General features: G+C 51.0%; 1 protein-coding gene across 4 annotated transcripts in view; it reads right to left on the reverse strand.

Annotated features, from left to right (window-relative positions):
- Ccdc57 (coiled-coil domain containing 57) overlaps positions 1-21955 on the reverse strand; it is a 91980-nt gene extending 70025 nt beyond the window's left edge. For all 4 annotated transcript variants that reach the window (XM_055592134.1, XM_055592136.1, XM_055592135.1 and 1 more), the window contains exons 1-3: positions 21843-21955; positions 12096-12510; positions 11051-11159 (exon numbers count right to left, since the gene is read on the reverse strand). In XM_055592134.1, coding sequence (XP_055448109.1) covers positions 11051-11159; positions 12096-12502 — 516 coding nt within the window. In that variant the 5' untranslated portion in view covers positions 12503-12510; positions 21843-21955. The remainder of the gene's footprint in view (positions 1-11050; positions 11160-12095; positions 12511-21842) is intronic.
- Between the last annotated feature and the right edge of the window lie 562 nt (positions 21956-22517).

Consider the following 22517-nt stretch of genomic DNA (forward strand, 5'->3'; position numbering starts at 1 on the left):
CAGACAGGCCCTCACACACGTGTGCACCGACCAGCCCTGGCAGACAGACCCTCACACACGTGTGCACCGACCAGCAGATGTTCACTTTCTGGCTCAGTAAGTTTCACTTTTTCAGTCCCTTGAGAGGTAAACGTGAAGTATGAACGTCACATGACTTACCCTCACTGGAATCAGAACACTAAAGCCATTATCACAGGCTACAGAGTCATGGGGACACAGCCTAGCGGCAGAACGCTTGCCTGTCATGCGTGATGCCCTGGTTCTTTCTCTTCCAGCATGGAAACGCTCAGAGGAAGGAGGAAGGAGGCAAAGAAGGCTGAGGAGCTGGAGGAAGACACCTGGAAACCCAGACCTTGGGAGCAGTCAGGGAAGGCCCCTCAGGTTCCAGGCAGCCTGGGTCCACGTTAGGAGTCTGTCTCAAAACTCCCAAAACCAAACCAAGCAACTGACTAAATGACAACAACAAGCCCATAAAATCACGAACACCGGTTTTTCTGAAGAAAACCCACAGGGGAGTTGTGCAGGCCCTGGCTCGGGGGAGGGGGCAGGGACCCACCCTGCAGCACCAAGCCAGTGCTGCCACCTTCTGGTCTTACTGACCGACGTGGCATGCGACACTTCTTGTCTCCACAGCACTTTTGTCAAGCTTGTGGGGACTAAGTCCACACTGGGGATTTAGTGGTAGCCCTAGGTTCCTGCCCAGAGGCCTCTGGCAGAAGCACGACAGCACACAATAGTCTGTCTCTCACTGTCTCCTTGCATGTGTCCTTGTCTCAACAACTGACTCAAACCAAACCAAGGCACCTGTGACACTGCAGTGCCTCTTCCAACAGACCCTCAGGGGCAGGGGCAGGGACAGACACCCCCGCTGGCTCCCCTTCTAGGCATTTCAAGAGTTGGCTTGCTCTCTTCGGCCAGAGCCTGCCCGGGCACGCCCCGTCAACCTGCTGGCTACTTCTCCCCTGTCTGAATCCTGTCACTGCTCTGTACAAACACCCACCAGCTTCCCAGGCACTGTGGCCCCGGCCTGCCTCCACCTTGAACATTGCTCCTGAGTCTGAACCCTAGCTCCTAGGCGCCGGGGTACAGAGGTAGGTTCTCGTCTTCCCTGCTGCCATCTCTCCGCATACAGCGCAGTGGCCTTTCCTCGCCACTCATCCACTGGACAGGTGAGTCCGACCACACCCGCTCCTGCCCTCCTGCCTCACCATGTCCGCCTTCCCAGGCAGGGCCCTGGAGCGTACTCAGGGAGTTGATTGATCCAAGGTGCTCTTCGTTCTGTGAGGGCAGGCGTGTCTAGGTGTGACAGGCTCAACCTGGAGCATGGGGAGCCGCCAGCACATAGCATGCCTTCAGAAAGATTCTGAAATGAATGAGGACATTTCCTCCAGTCCTGTGACCTTGTGACTAACCAATCAAAAAAAATTTATTTTTTAAAAAGTAATTTCTTATTTTTAAATTTTACGTACATTGGTATTTGGCCTGCATGTATGTTCAAGTGAGGGTGTCAGATCCCATGGAACAGGGGTTATGGAGGTCTGAGCCGACATGTGGGTGCTGGGAATTGAACCTGGGTCCTCTGGAAGGGCAGCCAGTGCTCTTAACTGCTGAGCCATCTCTCCAGCCCTCGAAGAAAAAGATTTTCTTTGCAGTAAGTGATAACATACATGATAAAGTTAGTTCCTAGTCATCAGCTTGTTTCACTTCATAAGAGAAAAATCATTTCATCAGCTCTGCTTACAGGATGGACCAACATGTGAGACCCAACAACAGAAGGACAGGGCCTCGAGGAGCAGGGCTGTGCCATGCAGCCCTCTCCTCACAACTACTCCAAGGCCAAGACAGCTCTGGGCCACACCCGTGCCCTGGGCCACGGAAGGCTGCGTTAGACTGGCAGAGCTGGCATGGTGCCATGCAAGGTTTCTTGCTTCCAGAGAAAGGGATGCCACCCGAAACGACAGGGCCCACACTCCCTGGCATCTGAAGGGACAGCTGAGCGCACTGTGCTGAGTCTAAGCAAATCTATTCCCCAGCCTTTTCCAGCTAAAGCCCCTCTTGAAACTCCTTTGGTGACTTTGGTACCACTGAAAAGGTGTCATTTCCTGGACATCACGGTTGTTCAGTTGTTTTTGGTGTTTGTTGTTAACGTTTTGAGCCAGGGTCTCATTTTGTAACTCACGTTTGCCTTGAACTCATGGTGATCCTCCTGCCCCAGCCTACCAAGTATTAAGATTGCCAGCTTTAGCCAGGCAAGGTGGCGCAAAACTGTAATCCCAGTACTTGGGGAGGCAGAGGCAGGCGGATCTCTGAGTTCAAGGCCAGCCTGGTCTACAAAGTGAGTCCAGGACAGCCAAGGCTCCACAGAGAAACACTGTCTCAAAAAAACAAAACAAACAAACAAAACAGATTACCAGCTTCACCGTATCTGGTATAATTAATCTTTTCTTGACCACATATTTCAGTTCCTGGCTGTCTTGGAAGTCAAGCCAACTCACAAAGGACAAAGTTCTTGGTCCCTAAGGATTCTAAAAGTCCTCTGAGGGCAATTTCCCAACAGATAACAAGAACATTCTGAGTCACAGCAGCACCCTGAGGGTTGTTCTGCACAGGTAGTGAGCAACAACAGAGCAGATTTCACATCCAGGTCAAAGGTGGCAGGTGCTTGTACACTTTGAGCTGTGAGTCTAGCCTCTTCTGCTGGCATACTCAGGTAGACTGAGTTGGTATGAGTGGCCACACATGTTGGTGAGGTTAGGACAGTCATGTTACATGAGCCCTTTCAGTGGCCCTTGGTGGGATCCTGCCCTGTCCTGGGCAACCTGAGGCTGTGCCTTGGGCAGGCTGCACAGCAACAGGGTCCTGCTTCACCCATACAGGCCTAGAAGAGGTTCTGTCTTGAGAATTGCTCTCCTCAGTGCCCAGAGAAGAACCAGGCAGCTCCGTCCAGGCAGCTCTTGTTAAGAGACTTGGTATTGCTGGGCAGTACTCGGGAGGCAGAGGCAGGCAGATCCCTGTAAGTTCAAGGCCAGCCTGGTCTACAGAGCAAGTTCCAGGGCAGCCAAGGCTACTAGAGAAACCCTGTCTTGAAAAACCAAAGAGAGACTTGGTATTGACAGTGATTGAAAAGGAACAGATTTTTTTTTCTTTGTTTTTTTTTTTTGAGACAGGGTCTCTCGATATAGCCCTGGCTGACCTAGAACTGCTATGTAGATCAGTCTGACCCCAAACTCACAGAGATCCACCTGCTTCTCCAGTGCGGTAATCAAAGGTGTGTGTCCCAGCACTCAAGAGGCAGAGACAGGTGGATTCTGAGTTCGAGGTCAGCCTTTTCTACAAAGTGAATACATGAACAAATACTGTCTCAAAAAAAAAATATATATATATATACACACACACACACACACACACACACACAAAATGAAGCCAGGCAGGGCATGGTGGCATGTGTCTTTAATGCCAGCATTCACAGAGACAGGTGGATCTCAGAGTTCAAGACAAGTCTGCTCTATATAGTGAGTTCCAGGCCAGTCAGGGTTATACAGTGAGACCCTGTCTACACACACACATACAGTTTACCCTGGCTATTCCTAAGCAACAACCTATAAAGGGCAAGGAATAAAGGAAACACTTTATATACTCTTTAGAACACTCTTAAAATATTTTATTTATTTATTTACTTATTTACTTACTTACTTACTCACTCACTTATTTATTTATCTATCTATCTATCTATTTATTTATTTATTTATCTATCTATCTATTTATTTATTTATTATATAGACAGTGCCTGCTGGCCAGCAGAGGGCACCAGATCTCTCTATAGATGGTTGTGAGCCACCATATGGTTGTTGGGAATTGAACTCAGGACCTCTGGAAGAGCTGACAGTGCTCTTAACCACTGAGCCATCTCTCCAGCCCCTAAAACACTCTTAAACTGTTTATTTTATATATCTGAGCGTTTTTCTGCACACACTGATGGCAGAGGTCAGAGGAAGGCACTGGAGCCCTCAGAGCCTGCGTTACAGCTGACTGTGAGCTGCCATGTGGGTGCTGGGGAGCAAACTCAGGGCCTCAGCAAGAACGGCCAGTGCTCTCAGCCACGGAACCACTTCCAGGACTTGCAAGCAGGAGGTAGGATCCACAGTGCTTCTATTTACTTCCTTGTCTGCCCTGTACACGAGACATAAGCCTTGACAGCGACAGATGGCCACTGTAAGCTTTCCAGGCAGAGTTCCACCAGGTGCTGTGCTAGAGTGGATGGCTTAAGGAAGCACATGTTTTTAAATGATGTATTTATTCTCATTTTATGTGCACTGGTATTTTGACTGCGTGTATGTCTATGTGAGGGTGTCATGTGCCCTGGCACTGGAGTGACAGACAGTGTGAGCTGCCATGTGGGTGCTGGGAATTGAACCCAGGTCCTCTGGAAGAGCCGCCAGTGCTCTTAGCCGCTGAGCCGTCTCTAGCCCCCAGGAGTATATATACACTCTTGTGCTTGGATACAGCTACTGGCCTGGCAAACGCTCATCCCTTTGTCCCTAAGGCTCAGTAGTAGCAGCCCTGCTTTTGACTGGCAAGCTGAAATGTACCTGCCCAAGCCCGCCTGAGGCTTTCATTACTCTGGGACCCCATTCTGCATCACACTGGTCTGTTACACTGTTCTAGCTTGCTTCTCTGCTATTGTGATAGAACTTGATCAAAAACCATTTGGGGAAAGGTGGGTTTACTCACAATTTGGGGAAAGGTGGGTTTACTCAGTAAGAGGTTGTAGTCCATCAGCAAGGGAAGCTGAGGCAGGGAGTGAGGCAGAGACCACGGAGGAGCGCTGCTGCTGATTGCTGGCTTGCTTTCCCTAGCTTGTTCAGCTGTCTTTCTTTGCTAGCTCAGGATCACCTGCCAAGGACTGGCACTGCCCACAGTGCCCTAGGCCCTCCCACACCAAGCAGCCATCAAAAAAATGTCCTATAGACATGTCATAGGCCAATCTGATGAAAGCAATTCGCAGTCAAGATTCCCTCTTCCACGGTACCTGGGGTGAACACCCAAGATGAGCCACTGTCCATGATGACCTCTGTTGCTAGACTCGGTGAATCAGTTATCGGTCGCATATTTGCACTCCAGAGGACCTAAATCGGACTAAAATCGAGGACCCCATCTCTGTGAAATCCTGCTGCTCTGGCACCTGCAGGAGCCACGAAAGAAGCAGGAGACCCAAGGCGCCACTCCAGATGTCGGCAGCAGCACGCGCCTCACTCGGAGTTCCTCAGCGCCCAGCACCGGGTGATAGCTGTGTAACATGGGAACACAGCTTCCTTCAAAAGAGCATCCAAGTGGCAACCTGATGTCCCCTCCCCATAACTTGTCTTCTTGAAGCAGGGTCTCACTGTGTAGCCTGGCTGGCCCAGGTCTCACAGAGACGCTGTTGTCTCTGCCTCCTGGGTGCCACTGTACCTGGCAGCTGCCAATTCTGAACTCCATCTGAGTGGGTCAGGGTCAGGGCTGCTGTGCTCTGTCACCTGGGCCATGTGATGCCAGCCTCCGCGGTGCCTGGCGTGGCAGAGGCTTCATCCAGACAACTAGTGTGTCTAGGCTGGGGACACACTTTGATTGCTTTGTACGCACAGTGTGCTAAATTTCACGAACAGCACAGAAAAAAATCAAATAAAAAAGGACAAACCCTTTCTTTTGTTGCTTTTGTTGTTTGTTTGTTTGTCTGTTCCCCCAGACAGGGTCTCACTATGTAGCCCTGGCTGTCCTGGCACTCACCCTGTAGACCAGGCTGGCCTCAAACTCACAGAGATCCGCCTGCCTCTGCCTCCCCAGTGCTGGGATAAAGGGGTGCACCGCACCTTAGTGGTTTATTTTGTGTTATTTTTTCCTCCCTCAGTGCTGAGGACTGGACCCAGGGCAAGCAAAAGCTCTACTGCTGAGGTAAGTCACACACCTCCTTTTTTTTTTTTTTTTAATTTTTTGTTTTTTTTTTTTTTTTTTTGTTTTTTTTTTTTTTTGGTGACATAGGCTCTCATGCAGCCCTGGCTGGCCTGAGGCTCACAGAGATCCACCAGCCTCTGCTGGGATTCAAGTTGTGCACCACTAAGCCTGGCTTCAATTTCCTTGGATCTTGGTGGAAAGCAAACACCTGGCTCTAAACCACCAGCTTACCAGCTGGGTCCAGCTGCCCATCATCGGGCCACTAAGCCACAGTGCCACATTTACTGCAACAGGCTGTCAAGGAGAAGCGCTATCTACAAAACCGGCCCCCAGAGCCCAGAGGCTACAGCGGCTCTTGCCCTCATTCCTGCTACTGGGCTTTCCCTCTATAGCCTGCGCCCATGGCCTCAGGGGGGCTCCTGAAAGCGGGTCACAGAGAAAGATAAGGCTTTGCTCTCTGTGATTGTCCAGGCACCACCTGAGGGTACATAGCTGCAGCACACCGGCCCTCCCGGGAACATTCCTGAAGGATGATAATCCTTCCCGCAGGCAGGACTTTGGGCAGTGAACCCAACTGCACACTTTGTTTGGAAGGAAAAAAAGGGGGGGGGGCGCAAATGTGCAGTTCTATAGAGGAATGTGCCACAGCCAGCGGCCTGGCTGGATGGCTGGCTCCTTGGAAAAGCAACTGAGCAAGTGTGTGGACAAACCTCTCCAACGGCAAAGGGTGTGAAAATCTTTACGTCCCACGCTACTGCTGAGTGCCCACTCTGCCAGCAGCACACCCACCGCTGAGCTCTGCCACAGCGCCACGCCTGGATGGGCACCAGGGACCTGGTGGTAGGGCGAGCACACCGGCTCACTGCTGTCGTGGAAGGGCGTCACTGTGTCCTCATCAGAACAGATAATTATTCTGAGTATGGGTTTGCTTTCCCTGCATGTCACGCTTCGACCAATACTACAGTTTACGCCCACAGAATGCCTCAGCCACAGGGTTGGTGTTCCACAACTAAGAACTCACTTCACAGCCAAAGAAGTGCTCAGTGGGCTCACGACTGCAGGACTCGGGTCTTACCATGCCTCGTTGTCATGAACAGCTTGACTGAGCAGTGAATGGCCTTCTGAAGATTCGTTTACAGAACCAGCTAGGTGGCATTAACTTGCTGGGCTGAAACGAGCTTGTCTAGAAGGCTGAATATGCTCTGAACTGGAATGAAATAAATGGTCAACTCTGCTATGGCAACAACTCCTTGGCCCAGGAACTGACTGACTTCTCCTGAGGTAGAGAAGTATAAACGGATATGGTTCATCACCATCTGGCAAAAAGTTTACCTCCTACTGTGGCGGTGGTGCACACCTGTAATCCCAGCACTCAGGAGGCAGAGGCAGGTGAGTATCGAGTTTGAGGCCAGCCTGGTCTAGAGGGCAAGTCCAGGACAGCCAGGGCTACACAGAGAAACTCTGTCTCAAAAAACAAAGCAAAATAGAACAAAACAAAACCCCTTCTGCTTCCGGGATGCTGTCCTCTTGTACCCTGCTGTCCTAGAAGTCTTGATTCCAGAGAGGAATCACCGCAGTGTTTCCGCTGGACCAGTTCACACACGGCCTGCCGCTCTGGGCCCCCAAACCTCTAGGTCAGCAGGTAATGAAAGAAGCTAGGAGCTGACTGAGTGAATGAGCCAGACTAGCAGGGAGTGCTGGATGACTGCCACGGTCAGAACGGTCCCTGGAGACATCTCGCTACTACCATGCTCTCTGATGACGGCCAGTAGGGTCGGGCGCAGAGGAACTAAGTGTTCATTTCCTCTTTTAAAAACCTTTTATTTAAGATTTCAAATATACTTCCAGTGAAAATTCACGTCCATTCCATACGCTCGCAGACCATCATGCTTTCAGAGCAGAGTCTGCTGGTGCTCTCTACTCATTCTACAGGAGGCTGCCGATCAGCCGCACTGACGGAATGACACCGTCAAGGTTGCTCAAGACACACATTTGCAATCACAGAAGACGCGCGTCACACAGCTGTGGCGGGAGCCTGTCAATTGTTACGCCACTGTCCACTTCCTTACAGCCCACCGCTTCCTCTCCTCCTGCTGAAACCAGCGCTTGCACCTCCTCTTCCTGGCCCTCACCTGCCATGGCCCAGCAGGACCTATGTCGTCTGGAGGATGAGGCAGCAATCTCTGTGATGGCAGCAGCTTTTAGGGCTCTATAAAGCTTCTGCCGTTTTTGTTTTTTTGTCTTTGTTTTTGTTTTTTGTAAGCTAACTTCAAGATTTCTAACAATTTAACTGAAAAAAATCTGAGTTGGATTCATCCACTTTTCCAATTTTTCTTTGTTTTCTAAACAAAAAGAATTGTTGAGCTGTGGAGAAGGCGCAGTGGTTAAGGGCTGCTCTTCCAGAGGACCAGGGTTTGATCACCTGCATCCACAAGACAGCTCACAGCCATGTGCCAGGGCCGGCCGCCCTCTTCCGGCCTCTGTGGTCCGCACATCCCTTCCAAACACCCACACACGTCAACTTTAGAAAAGGAAAAAGGCCCCTGGTTTCTTCTGTGATACATTTACACTGCTCTTGATAGCAATGCAGGGACTGCTCAAGTGCAAGCACGTGCTCTGGCTAGAGATGACACCGCCACTAAGGACCTGAGTTCAATTCCCCGGAACCCAAAACTGCAAACAGTGAGAACTGATTTCCACAGGCTACTCCCTGACCTCACGGCGTGCTGTAGCGGGTATATGTAGGCCCCATACACAATAATCAGTGTAACACATTTTAAATACAAGCTATACATACTTCCACGGTCTTTGGCTTGGGCCTTTGTTGTAGCCTCTAGAGCTGTCCAACCCCCTCTTCCAGCATCTCTGAAACTGGCTCTCCTCCCAGCTGACCATCCAGGCTGAAGCCATATCATCTAACACTTCAACTAAAGATTCCACAGCTTCTGCCTCAAAAAGACACACCCTCTCCCACCAGACCCGTGCACATTAGAATGTGCCCAGGCCTGCACACACAACTTTTTTTTGTTTTGTTTTCCTGACCAATTTTCATCACGTAGTCTAGAGGGCCTCAGAACTTTCAATCTTCTGCAGTGAAATTACAGATGTGGACAACTACTGCTTTCCTGTTTTGTTAGGAATAAGTGTGAGCGCTGGGCAGTGGTGGTGGTGAGGGGGTGTGGCTCTACCTTTAACCCAGTGCTCAGGAGGCAGGGGGAGGCAGAGCTCTACAAACGTGATGTCGGGGTAACTTCCCTTCACACTGTGTAGAGGTGTGTCTCTGCATTGTGTCTGTAGCGGCGGAGAGCTAAGTGATGGCAGGGTATTGGTACGGTTGTTTCTATGACTTTGTGTTTGTAAATATTTGTCCTTCCACACCCGCTCAGGTACTTGAAGGCCAGGCATCTTCTCTCTGACTGGTTGCAATAAAGAGCTGATATAGCTGAAACAGGTAGTGGAGGGCAGAACTTCAGGGACAGGGAGGGATTCTGGGAGAAGGCGAAAGTTTCGGAGGTAAAAGTTGGGAAAGTTGGGAGGGAACAAATGGGGGCTGTGAACAAGAGCAGAGAGGTAAAAGAGCTAGGCTCGTGGCGGGCCGCAGGTAGAAGAGTCAGGTCAAGTCCAGAAGGTAGCTGGGAGCCTGCCCAGATAAAGGCCTAAGCTTTAACTATGTAAAAGTCCTCATGTCTTATTTGTATTGGTCTGCAACACCTTGCCATGCACCACCACCACACACACACACACACACACACACACAGTGAGTTCCAGGACTACACAGAGTCAAGGCTACACAGAGAAACCCTGTCTCAAAAACAAAACGAACCAACAAAAAGGAATATGTGTGTGCATATATACACACACACACATTGTGAAGGGATCTTTTTCCCTTTTCTACTCTTGTCATATAACAACTTGGTTGACTATGCATTACTAAATCTAGATTAAATACTAAAGTTAGGGACATCAGAAGAGCACTCACGAAACCTTAGCTGGACAGGCGGTGTAGGCACTTGGCTGGTTGAGGCAAATTGCAAATCTGAGGTTAGGGTGGGCTATAGACCAAGGCCTTGTCTTTTTTGGTTGGTGGTGGTTTTTTTGTTTGTTTGTTTCTTTGTTTTTGAGACAGGGTTTCTCCGTGTAGCCCTGGCTGTCCTAGAACTTTCTCTGTAGGCGAGGCTGGCCTCAAAATCACAGATAACTTCTTGCCTCTGCTTCTTGAGTCCTGGTATTAAGGGCATGTGTCACCACTGCCAAGCTGCAAGGCCTTATCTTAAAAACAGACAATGTTTCCTTCCATAACTGGGAAGAACAGCACATCTGTGATGCGGTCAGCGTACTGCGGCCCCACGCTCAGTGGAAGGACAACCTTCTGACACTGCGGCCCCACGCTCAGTGGAAGGACAACCTTCCGACACTGCGGCCCCACGCTCAGTGGAAGGACAACCTTCCGAATGTCTTTACTTGGAGGTTAAATATGCTTTATAGAAAATGTGTAATGGGGCTAGGTTGGCAGGGGTAGATCTGTAATGGTTAGCTTTATGGGTCAACTACACTGCCCTAAAGGCTTCCCAGCTAGCTGGGAATGACTGTTTCTGGGTATGCCTATGAGCCAGTTTCCAATATCTGAACCAGCAGATCGTGCAAAGAAGAGCCAGTCTTGGTGCGGGTGGTGCCAGCAGATCTGATGAAGAATCAAAAAACACGAGTTTCCTCCCTTTCTGCTTGAATCCTGACTTCACCTCCTTCTGCACTTATAGGCTGGGACTCCAGTTTCTTAGGTCTTTGGGTTCAGACACAACCAAGTTCCAGGTTCTCCAGCCTAGACGGCAAAGTGCGGGTGGCCTCCGAGGCCTACAAGGTCAGTTCACATAAGCCTGCTTCTGCACAGCTCTGTGTTTCCATTTCCCTGGAGACTCCCGAGTGGCCCGCGAGAAAGAGCACACCGCCAGTGAGTTCCAGGAAAGATCTGGGTCTCTCGGTACAGACCCTAGAGTGGAGATCAGCCCAGCGATTCCACATCTCTGGGGGTAATATTCTCAACCAACCCCTCACCATCTAGATTTCAAACTAGCTGGCAAAGGGTGCCCCAAGTAAAAGCCAAGCCCCAGGGACACTGTACCTGTCTCTGCAGAGCAAGTTCACTGTCAAACTCCTTCAGTGTCCTTTCCAGTTTCCACTTCAGCGTCTCACACTGCTCCCGCTGCTGGTCAACTTCACTGTTCTTGTCACTGTGGTAACAGACATAGTGTTCACATCTGGAGCCATTACTGAGTGTGCCCTGAGTGTACATTGTGTATACACCGCAGGCTGCACTTCACCCACAGCATTGGCGCATGGCTGTTGCAAGGGTGCATACAACAGACCTCCAAGAAGTAGAACTTTGGCTTGGCCTGAACCTGGCTGCTAACCCTAAATGGAGATGGAGATGGAGAAGAAGAGAGGGAGAGACAGAGAGAGAAGAAGAAGAAGGAGAAGGAGAAGGAGGAGGAGGAGGAGGAGGAGGAAGAGGAGGAGAAGGAGAAGGAGAAGGAGAAGGAGAAAACAAGAATACTCTAATCCCATCTGTGAGTTCCAGGATAGCCAGGGCTACACAGGAAAACCCTGTTTTGAAAAACCAACCAACCAACCAACCAAACAAACAAATGGACCTGAACATGACTACAAGGTCTCCGGCTTGGAGAAAAAGGAAAAGGGAGGAGTCACAAAACAGCACGCACAGAGTGAGCTGGCATCTGTGCTGTAGCTCTGCCAATGCTCCACAGCACTTGCTGACTGTGGGCCGCAGGCACGGCACATGTCTGACACAACAGCTCTGTGATGCTCGGTGAGACATGTGGAATGACTGCTAAAGCTCAGCAGACCAGCAGCTTCCATCAAGCTAAGAATGTCAGCAGATAGCCTCTCACATGCCAGCACGTGGCACCTGCCTTCAGACCCAGCACTCAGGAGGCAGAGAACAGGGGGATTCCTGTGAGTATGTGGCTGGCCTGGTCTACAAAGCGAGTTCCAGGGCAGCCAGGGCTACACAGTGAGATCTGATCTCTAAAACAAAACAAAACGTCTTGGACTGAGACCTCAGGGAAAGCTCAGGACACTGCTGAGCATGCAGCAGATCACACCACCACTCACTGGGCACCAGGAAGTCGACTTGCAGGGTAACTCACCTGTGGACACGCTCCAGCTCCAGGCGGTGCTCCTGCAGCGTTAGCTGGAGCTGATGCTGCAGCTCCTCCGTGTGCCTGGCCTCTCTGCTGAGCTCCCGCCTCAGCTTGGCCACCTCTATCCTGAGCTCGCTGGCCTCTGCTTGCCCAGCCTCCTCCCGCCTGCGGGCCTGCGCGAACTCAGCGTCATAGCGCTGCAGCTCCCGGTCCCGCTCCTCCAGCACCTGAAGGTTGTAGACGAAGTCCTCCTGCAGGCGCTGCAGCTTCCCCTGGGCCTCCTCCAGGCGGTGCTGAGCCTCCTGCAGGGCTGCCTCCTGCAGCAGGGCACGCTGGGCCTGCAGAGCTCGCCATTCCTCCTCCTTGCGAGCCAGCAGCTCACTCAGCTCCTGCTCTAAGCACGGGGGCAGCATGGTGGCAGCTGCAGCGAAGATAGCAACAGGGAGTAGACCATTAACGTTATAAAAATAACGTTTAAACGGTATAACACTTAAGAACAAAATACAATATCTGGAACAAAAACTAGTATCCGGTGGTTTTTGACATGGAGTCTTGCTAAGTTGCCCAGACTGACCTTGAACTTCCAATCTCCTGCTTCGCCTCTTGAACAGCTAGGGTAACAGATGTGTGCCACCGTGCCTGGGAAAATCTTCACTTTTAAAAACAGTAGATCCAACATTATAAGACGACCTTTCCAGAGAGCTGGTAAGTCTCTAAGAGGCACTTGCCAGGCCGGGAGCGGAGGGCTGGCCCTACAGGGCACAACTGCAGTCCCAAGCATATTGGTAGAGAGCCTATTTCTTTTTTTCTGGTCTTCTCTTTGTTTGGTTTTTCGAGACAGGGTTTCTCTGTGTAGCCTTTGTAGACCAGGCTGGCCTCGAACTGAGAGAGATCCGCCTGCCTCTGCCTCCTGAGTGCTGGGATTTACAGGCGTGCGCCACCACACCCGGCTAGAGCCTGTTTCTTTTCAAGGCACACTATCGACACAATCGACTGTTACCGATCTAGTGCGGCCCTGGCGCCAGTGCTGAGCACAAAGTGACTCTCGCCTCTGGACACAAAGCAGGTTAGCTCGGAGAGCCTGGCTTTATTTACACAAGGCTACTCACGGGGAAGTTTAGAAGGCCAGCCATGCCAGGCACCATCACATAGGCTCAAGAGCCAAGTGTGAGGTCGGAATGTCACCCTCTTCCAACAGTGCTTTCCCAGGGCAGTTGGAGGCACCTGGCAGTAGCATTTTGCATCACTGCTACCACCCCGAAGAAGGTAGCAGTATGACTCTCTGTAAGTGGGTCTTTGTTAGAAAGAAAAAACAGCCTGCCCTGGGCCACCTCACCTCACTAGTCACATATCTTCACAGAGAAGACGAGAAACGATGGCCAACACACTGAGAGAGCCAAAGCGAGCTGACGTGGGTGCCTCGCCTCTGCTCAAATCAACAACAGGAAGCAGTCACAGGCACAGCACAGGGGCCAGAGACACGGGTTCGCTTTTGTGCTGTGCTATGTGTGTGGGTGGGTGAGGGCATGGGATGTGTATTGAGTGTGTGTGTTGCCGTGAAGGTATGTGAGTGTGTTAGAGTATGGTGGGTGTTGTCTGTGGTGTACTGTGGGTGAGCGCACCAACCCCAGAGTTCTAAGCCAGTAGCTGCTCTTTATATAAGCAAGACTACGACTTACAGAAAATTTTATTCATGAAATTACTGATAACAAAAGTTAGTGGCGGTTGGGCTGGAGAGATGGCTCAGGGGTTAAGAGTACTTGCTCGCCCTGCAGACTGTCAAAGCAGATGTTGAGACTTATGGCCAAACTTTGGGCAGAATGCAGGGAATCTTATGAAAGGAGTGGGAAATACTAGTAAGAACTGGAGAGGACAGGAGGTCCACAAGGAGAGCAACAGAACCAAAAATTTGAGCACAGGGGTCTTTCCAGAGACTCATACTCCAACCAAGTACCATGCATGGAGATAACCTAGAACCCCTGCACAGATGTAGCCCATGGCAGTTCAGTGTCCAAGTGGGTTCCACAGTAATGGGAACAGGGACTGCTTCTGACATGAACTGATTGGCCTGCTCTTTGATCACCTCCCCTTGAGGGGAGAGCAGCCTTACCAGGCCACAGAGGAAGACAATGAAGCCACTCCTGATGAGACCTAACAGACTAGGATCAGAAGAAAGGAAAAGAAACCCTCCCCTACCATTGGACTTGGGGAGGGGAGTGTGTGGAGAAGGGGGAGGAAGGGAGGGATTGGGAGGGGAGGAGGGAGGGAACTAGAGGGGGGATGCAAAGTAAATAAAGTATAGATAAAAATAAAAAAAAAGAGTACTTGCTCCTCTTGCAGAGGATCCGATTCCTTTCCCAACACCCACATGGCAGCTCACAAGCATTTGTAATTCCAGTTTCATGGGGCTCTAAAGCCTTTTTCTGGAGTCTATAGGCGCCTTCATGCACATGGCACATGTAACCCTGCCACAGCACACACAGAGACACAAAAATAAGTGAATAAAATTTAAAATTACAGTCAAAATCATGACACGTCATCAAGACTAAAAGAAAACAAAAACAAAACAATAAAAAACCAAGAGCGCATTTCACAGGAAAGGCTGGGTTTCCATCAGTAGTGGGTACAGCTTTGCGGCAGGCCTTCCCGTAAGTACTACATCACCTGGAACAGGGCCTGGCAGGCACTCTGTAGTGCACCGGGCAGTGTCTGTGTGGCACTCTACACCCCCAGCTCTGTCTGCCACTCTCACACAGAGCCTTTTCCCAGCCCGTAGGTGACAAGCATAACAAAGCTTCTCAGAGCTGGTCGCAGGCTCCCCAACCCTTTAGGGGTCCCAGCATGGCTGTATACAGACACAATCAGAACACTGCATGTGCAAAGTCGCTGATTCTAGAGGAGGAGGGCACAATGGCCCAGGAAGTCTGAGTGCTGCTGAGAAGAAGCAAAGCTGGAGCAAGGGCCCCCAGCAACACCCGGAAGAGACTACTGGTTCACAGGGGACAATTCCTGTAGGCCCCAAAGCTCCTCAAGTGTACTGAAATGGAGTTTCTTGGAGCAGATTACAAACTGAGGCAACCCTCTTCATCCTACTGCTTACCTGGCAGAAGTCCTAGCTCCACAACCATCAAATCACAGCCGCCCGGCCTCTCACAGCCGCCACAACGCCAGCCTCAGGAGCCGGGAGAGCCCTGGGGCCTGCTGAGTGCTAGCTAGCCACCCTCCACTCTGCTTAGCTCCCACAGCCTACTCAACGGGGCGGCAGCTCAGACAGGCCTGATTCTTCCCTGTCTCATCCGCTCTGCCTGCACCTCAGCTGCCTCGACTCCTGTCACCTTCCTACCACACCCGCCAACCGGGAGCCAGAACCACCCGCCCTTCCTCGAGCTGCTTGAGAAGAGTGAGAAAGGCACTACTATGCCCTTTTATGAAAACCAGAAAATCCTTTTTCAAAGCCTAACTCCAGTCGCCTGCTCCACTTAGAGCCAGGCCTACCTGACTGAACATTCAGCTCCCACCTCTTCAGTCTGCTAGCCACAAGGCTTCAAACTGTTAATCTTCTACCAAGGACAGCTCGGATACCATTATGCCTGACCCCTGCTGTGGCTTCCGGGCATTTTCAAAGCAAATTGCATTCCTCGGAGCTGCATACAGACAGTGCTGGGTTCGAGTCTGCTGCCGTGGCCTGCTGCAGCAGTCTCTGGACTTCTAGCTGCCTCCAGAAGGCCTAAGGGCTGACACTTTCGTCCCTAGGCACATGTTACTCTCTGCTGAAAGGCCTTCTGTTTTCTTACTGGGGAAATTTCTCACTGCTAGGTCTTCAAACTCAGCTGGTCACCATCTGTGAAGCCTCTGTCCACCCAGCCTGGCAAGCTGTGCTGCCCCTGTCCTATTTTGTTTGTCTCCTGACCAGGCAGGCAGGGTGGTGGCCAGTGCTCTTCAGCATAGACAGCAGCTCAGTAAGCAGAAGCTTACTGAGGTGTGTTCCTTCCAACACACCACAGAACAACTGTCCTGCTTCTGTACACATCTCACCAAAGAATGATCCTGGAAGTCCCAGAGGAGGCTAGCTGCTGTCAAGCAGCACAGAGTTAGAGGGCATCTATGTGTCCGTCAGCCAACAGATGTCCCCACAGAGCGCCCGGTTCTCAACACACAGTCTCTGGGGAGCTGAAGAAGCCTCTAGAGGAAAGAGGGCCCACGGCCAGCGAGCCTGCACGCGCAGCGCCCAGGGCCTCTGTAAACAGGGAAGCCTTGGGTGGGCAGCACATCCAATTGTTGCTCCCCCCCTTCTTTTTAAAAATCTAAGAAGAGTGCTGTCAGTGTAGCTGTGAAGTCTATAGAGTCCTTAGAAACCTCAGGATTTCGGAAGGTGAAGTGACTTTCCCTGAAAGACATGATTTCCCAGGGGGCTTACAGGCCCAGGCAGACTTCCAGGCAGCATGGGCCTCATCTGCAAGACATGTTCATTAATGCACAGCACAAAGCCAGCCTCGGGCAGAGGTCTGCCATGGCTTGGCTGTGGCCCAGTGTTAAGATGATGTCACAAATAGTATGGCAGCATGAGCAAGAGCTCATGAACTCAGCTCCAGAACTCACAGAGCCCAACAGATGGGCAGCAGGAAGTGGTGGAACAAGGCCTGCAGGAGGAGCTCCGGAGCACATGACCTGCCGGTCAGAGAACAACACCCAGCAGAAGGCTGGCTTGAAAAGGCACCTTCCAGGTGGTAGAAGATGCTGGGACCTGAGAGCAGGTTACAGCAGAGCCAGAGAGTACCAGAGCTGGGGGCAGGGCCCCATGGCATGGGCCTCATAAGAGCTGACACCACACTTAAGGGAAAACAATTCAAGATCCAGTCCTGAAGTCATTTAAGATCTACCTGAGGGGGAAAGAGCGTCCTCTCAGGCCTAGCATGGCGTGCCTTGCTGCGCCCACAGGGATTCCCAACACTTGAGCAAACTCCCTTGCTGATCAGGGATATGTGGTAGAAGCCTGTGGAAAGCACAGACGAGGCAAGGGGAGAAACAGTCCCTCCGTTCAGCTGGCTACAATGTGAAGCAGTTTTTTTCTTAATAAATGTTTGGTTATTTACATTACATTTCAAAATTATTACATGGCCCCAAAACAAATGCAGTAGCAGACTCTAAAGCTTAGACGAAAGGGTAATTTGCAAAAGCGTAAGAGCAGAACCCAGAACAAGCTGTCTGCGCGGCAGCTGCCAGGCGGCTTCTCCTTTGGTTCCTTCTTTTGAAGAACTGCAGCTCAGGTGCACTTAGCAATCTGTCACCAACAAAAAAAGCTGCCCATCTCAGGAGCAGAAGAACCACTGTCTACGAGGACTAGGGTGCCATCACCCTGTTCTGGCCATGCAAACACCTGTAGGAGTTAGTTTTCACTGCTGGGACAGAATACCTGACAAAAGAAATGGAAGGAAGGAAGGCTGGAAGGAAGGAAGGGAGGAAGGAAGGCAGGCAGGCTGGAAGGCTGGAAGGAAGGAAGGAAGGAAGGAAGGAAGGAAGGAAGGAAGGAAGGAAGGAAGGCAGGAAGGCAGGAAGGAAGGAAGGCTGGAAGGAAGAAAGGAAGGAAGGAAGGCAGGCTGGAAGGAAGAAAGGAAGGAAGGAAGGAGGCTGGAAGGAAGAAGGAAGGAAGGCAGGCAGGCTGGAAGGAAGGAAGGCTGGAAGGAAGAAGGAAGGAAGGAAGGCAGGCAGGCTGGAAGAAAGGAAGGCTGGAAGGAAGAAGGAAGGAAGGAAGGAAGGCAGGCAGGCTGGAAGGAAGGAAGGAAGGAAGGCAGGCTGGAAGGAAGGAAGGAAGGAAGGAAGGAAGGAAGGAAGGAAGGAAGGAAGAAAGGCTGGAAGGAAGGCAGGAAGGAAGGCAAGAAGGAAGGCAGGAAGGAAGGCAGGAAGGCAGGAAGGCAGGAAGGAAGGAAGGAAGGCTGGAAGGAAGGCTGGAAGGAAGGCAGGAAGGAAGGCTGGAAGGAAGGCAGGAAGGAAGACTGGAAGGAAGGAAGGAAGGAAGGAAGGAAGGAAGGAAGGAAGGAAGGAAGGAAAGAAGGCTGGAAGGAAGGAAGGCTGGAAGGAAGGAAGGAAGGCTGGAAGGCAGGAAGGCTGGAAGGAAGGAAGGAAGGAAGGAAGGAAGGAAGGAAGGAAGGAAGGCAGGAAGGAAGGAAGGAAGGACGGCCTCCTTGCTTGGGCTCACGGGCTGACAGCCCAGTCTGCTCCAGCCAGGAAGGCAGGGCAGCAGGAATATGAAGTGTGGCGACCACATGGCACCAACTCTGAGCAGAGACCAACGCTGCTGCTCAGTTAGCATTCTCCTTTTCTCTTCGGTCTGAGGCTCTGCGCTGTGGAACAGGGCTGCCCATTCAGGTGGGCCTACTTCAGTCAACCTCATCGGGAATGTCTTTCACAGGTATGCCCACAGATCTGTCTCAGAAATGATTCTAGAGCCTGCCAATGTGTCGATCCATTTTAATGATCACAATATCCAATGACCTTTACTCATAAAACATTTTGAAGGACCCAAACTGAGCTCAGGCGTCGAACATTTAAATATTCACAGGAGACAGAACTCAGGCCTGTGAAACCCCAAGTTTTCTTCATTTCCTTTATTAATTGTCAGAGTAGCTACAGCCGTGCCATTTTTAAATCTGTAATAAAAGCAAGCAGTAGATGGATTCCCGCCATCTTACCACACTACCTGGAAGAGAGGTGGCATGCCATGAGGAGCACACATAGACGGAGAAGTAAAGAGAAAGAGAAGCCACACAGTCTCATAATCAAGGGCCAGGTCAGACTATCAGACACATAACATGTTTCAGTGCCCCAAACCTACAAAACTTAGCAGTCGGCATTTCGAGTGAAATAAAAATAAGAGAACATAATGTCATTGGCATACACAAAGGCTTTGAAAAACACTGTTGTGGCTCTGCATTCTAAGTAAAAACAGAACTGCACACACGCAGTATACCTGCCAGTTTTAACAGGCATGTTTTCGGAGGAAACGGTGCTGCTCTGAAGCCATTCTCCGTGTCCTGCTCAGCTTCTCGCCAACCTCACACAATTATTTGCGAAAAGGGATCTCAACTGAGTAAAATGCCTCCATCAGATTGCCTGTAAGTATGTGTGTAGGGTGGTTTCTTGGTCACTAACCGAGGTGGGAGGGCCCAGCATCATGGATGGCACCACCCTGGGCGAGGTGGTCCGGGCTGTTAAGAAAGCAAACTGGGGAAGCCATGGAGAGCAAGCCAGTGGACAGTGAGTGTCCTCACGGCCTCGCCTCGTTCCTGCCTCCAGGGTCTCGCCCGGCTTTAGCTCTTGGCTTTCCTCAATGATGGTTATTTGTACAACCAGTAACATCTTCCCTTCCCATCCTGGCCAGTTCTTTTCAACTGGACACATGCTGCAGTCATTAGAGGAGGGAACCTCAATTAAGACAATGCCTCCCACAACCAATAACATCTTCCCTTCCCATGCTGGCCAGTTCTTTTCAACTGGACACATGCTGCAGTCATTAGAGGAGGGAACCTCAATTAAGACAATGCCTCCCAAGTGTAAACAGGCAAGCCGATACGGCATTTTCTTTTTCTTTTTGTGGGTGAGCAGGGGAGGGGATTTCTGTGTATCTTTCTCTTTTATTATGTGTAGTGTTCTGCTTGCATGTACACCCACTTGATGGAGGAGGGCAGCTGATCTCATCTTAGAGTGTTGTGAGGCACTACATGCTTGCTGGGAATTGAACTCAGGACCTTTGGAAGAGCAGCCAGTGCTCTCAACCTCTGAGCCATCTCGCCAGCCCCTGTATTTCTCTTGCTGTCCTTGAACTCACTCTGTAGACCAGGCTGTCCTCAAACTCAGAGCTCCACCTGCCTCTGCCTTCCAAGTGCTTGGGCTAACAGCATGCTCCACCACCCATGAACAACATATATAGGGTGGCTAGATTAAAGAGTTCCCTTTGTTCCACATGCCCCACCCCCACCCCATGCAGACCAGGCTGGCCTGGAACTCAGGAATCCTTCTGCCTCTACCTCTGCCTGTCTTCCAGAGTGTTGTCCTTAGCACCCAGCTGAAGATTTCATCTTCCAACACCAGGAGTTGAACCCAGGCTGCCTGGGTGAAAACCAGGAATCCTAACTGCTAGAGCATTTTCTTAATTAGTGATTGATGGGAGAGGGCACAGCCCACTGTGGGTGGGGACACCCCTGGGCTGGTGGTCCTGGGTTCTGTAAGAAGGCAGGCTGAGCAAGCAAAGCTGCACTGCTCCATGTCCTCTCCATCAGCTCCTACCTCCAGGTTCCTGCCCAGTTTGAGTCCCTGCCTTGGCTTTCCTCAGTGGGCTGTGTGATTCTGGATATGTAAGCCAAATGAACCCTTTCCTCTCTAAGTTGCTTTTGGCCATGGTGGTCTATCACAGTAGCAGAAAAGTTAAACTAATGCTATACAGGATTAATCAAATCAAATATTGAGAGCAATGGAGAGCTGACCACAAGAGGCAATAGAAGACTAGAACATATGCTCACTGCCATGCTGCTGACAGCCTAAACCTATGAAGCTGTAGGCAAGTCCCCACTTAAATGCTTCCTTTTATAAGAGTTGCCTTGGTCACCGTGTCTCTTCACAGCCATAGAATAGCGACTAAGACAATATGGGCTTATATCGGACTACTCCCTCTGAGGTCCTCCCTGTGGGGGCCCCCATGATCCCCATGTCTTCATGACCAGCCCCAGGCCTGTGGTCCCTAATCCCTTGGGACTGCTGAGTCTCCTTCACCTGCTCTCCTCAGGGAGGACTGGCCTATACCCAGAAAGCAGGCTCAGAGAATCCATTCTGTGCCTATTTCCTGCAGCTCTCCAAGAACCCCAGCTGCTACAGCAGTGACTAAAACCTACTCTGATACAGATTCTAAATAAAGACTGTTGGAAACTGGATCCCAGTTTCGTCTGAAAGGTCTGAATGGTTTGATTTGGTTAACTTGTGTTTCTTTTTCTCCACCCAACATAACAAGAATAAAATGTGAAATAAAAAGGAAAAAGTCAGGACACTTTCACTGATGTATGCGAACATTAGTAACTGAAAACATGTTTAGAATACACAATAAAGCACAATAAAACACAATAAAGCACCTCCCCCAAACAGTAAAAACCCAAAAGGTTAAACCAAAAGGTTTTTACTATTACAATGAGAAAACACTAGCTTTATTTACTTAGGTTTTTGTTGTTTTGTTTTGTTTTTGAGACAGGGTCTCTACATAGCTCTGGCTGTCCTGGAACTATGTAGACCAGGCTGGCCTCGAACTCACAGAGATCCGTCTGCCTCTGCCTCCCAAGTGCTGGGACTTTACGGCATGCACCACCATGCCCAGCAGAAAAGAGTAAGTTTGTGACAGCCACTGGCAGGCACCACCTAAAACTTGGTCAAAGCTAACATTTCCCAGTAGTGAGGCATCTGTCTTCTGGGGGGGGGAGGGGTACGGGAGCACCATTTTCTTGCTAAAAATGCGTGACTTAATCATGTTAAATACCGGGCCAATCCAGGATGAGATGCAGTCTAAAACATAACGGACTAATGGAGTCCATGAAGGACCGAGGCGCTGTTCCAGGCTGCACAGCAGTGAAAACACTGCAACTATGTGCTGATTTGAGTGAAACCTTCACCGTACGAAGGTGCGGCCCGACGCTGCCTCTCAGTGATGGTAAGAGGAGTTTGGGGCAAAGCTACAGGGGATCAGGAACCTGATGCGATGGCCGTGTCACTCACCGCGTGTGCCACCCGGCAGGACCCAGTGGAATCCGCTCGCGACCTAGAGCTGCGCCAGCCGGGACTGGGGTCTCCTGGATTCCGAGCTCCTCACTCGATTGCCCGCGCCTAAAGCGCGGGCCCCGTTACCATAACGACTGGAGTCTGTAGCCTTGTGCACCCTGAGCGGTGCTCAGGTCATCCGGGCAGAAACAGGAGCTCCAACACATAGTTCCGAGTGCGCTGCTACCGAAGAAAGAGACGCATAGGGTTCGGGGCGCCTACTGTACTCCCTGAGTAGCGCAAGCCAGTGAGCAAAAGCCCACACCAGGGTGGCCCTGTGCCCTCCCCGCAGCTGGTCTGAGGGTCCCCAGGATTTCCATCTTGGAGCCCCAAAGGGCTAACTTCAGCTTAGCAGGAGGTGCTGGAAGGCGGGGTGACTGTGAGCTCAGGGGTGGAGCCTGGGTGGGGAGCTTTTCAGGGCTGCAGATCTATCCTGTGCAGACTGCTCGGGGCGGGGGGGGGGGGGGGGGGGGGGTAGAGGCTGTACCTGCGGCCTGTCATCAGGCAAAGGGGCTAAGTGAGGAGCTGGTCCTCCTTCAGAGCTCTGGATGATCAGGGACTACAGTAAGTCCTCCCAGATACCTCAGGCATCAAAGGGTGACCGGTTCCTCAGGACCCGGCTTTCATATGGAG

The sequence above is a fragment of the Psammomys obesus genome, unplaced genomic scaffold, assembly GCF_907164565.1.
Source record: "Psammomys obesus unplaced genomic scaffold, mPsaObe1.curated_primary_1811, whole genome shotgun sequence".
NCBI classification, from domain to species: Eukaryota; Metazoa; Chordata; class Mammalia; order Rodentia; family Muridae; genus Psammomys; species Psammomys obesus.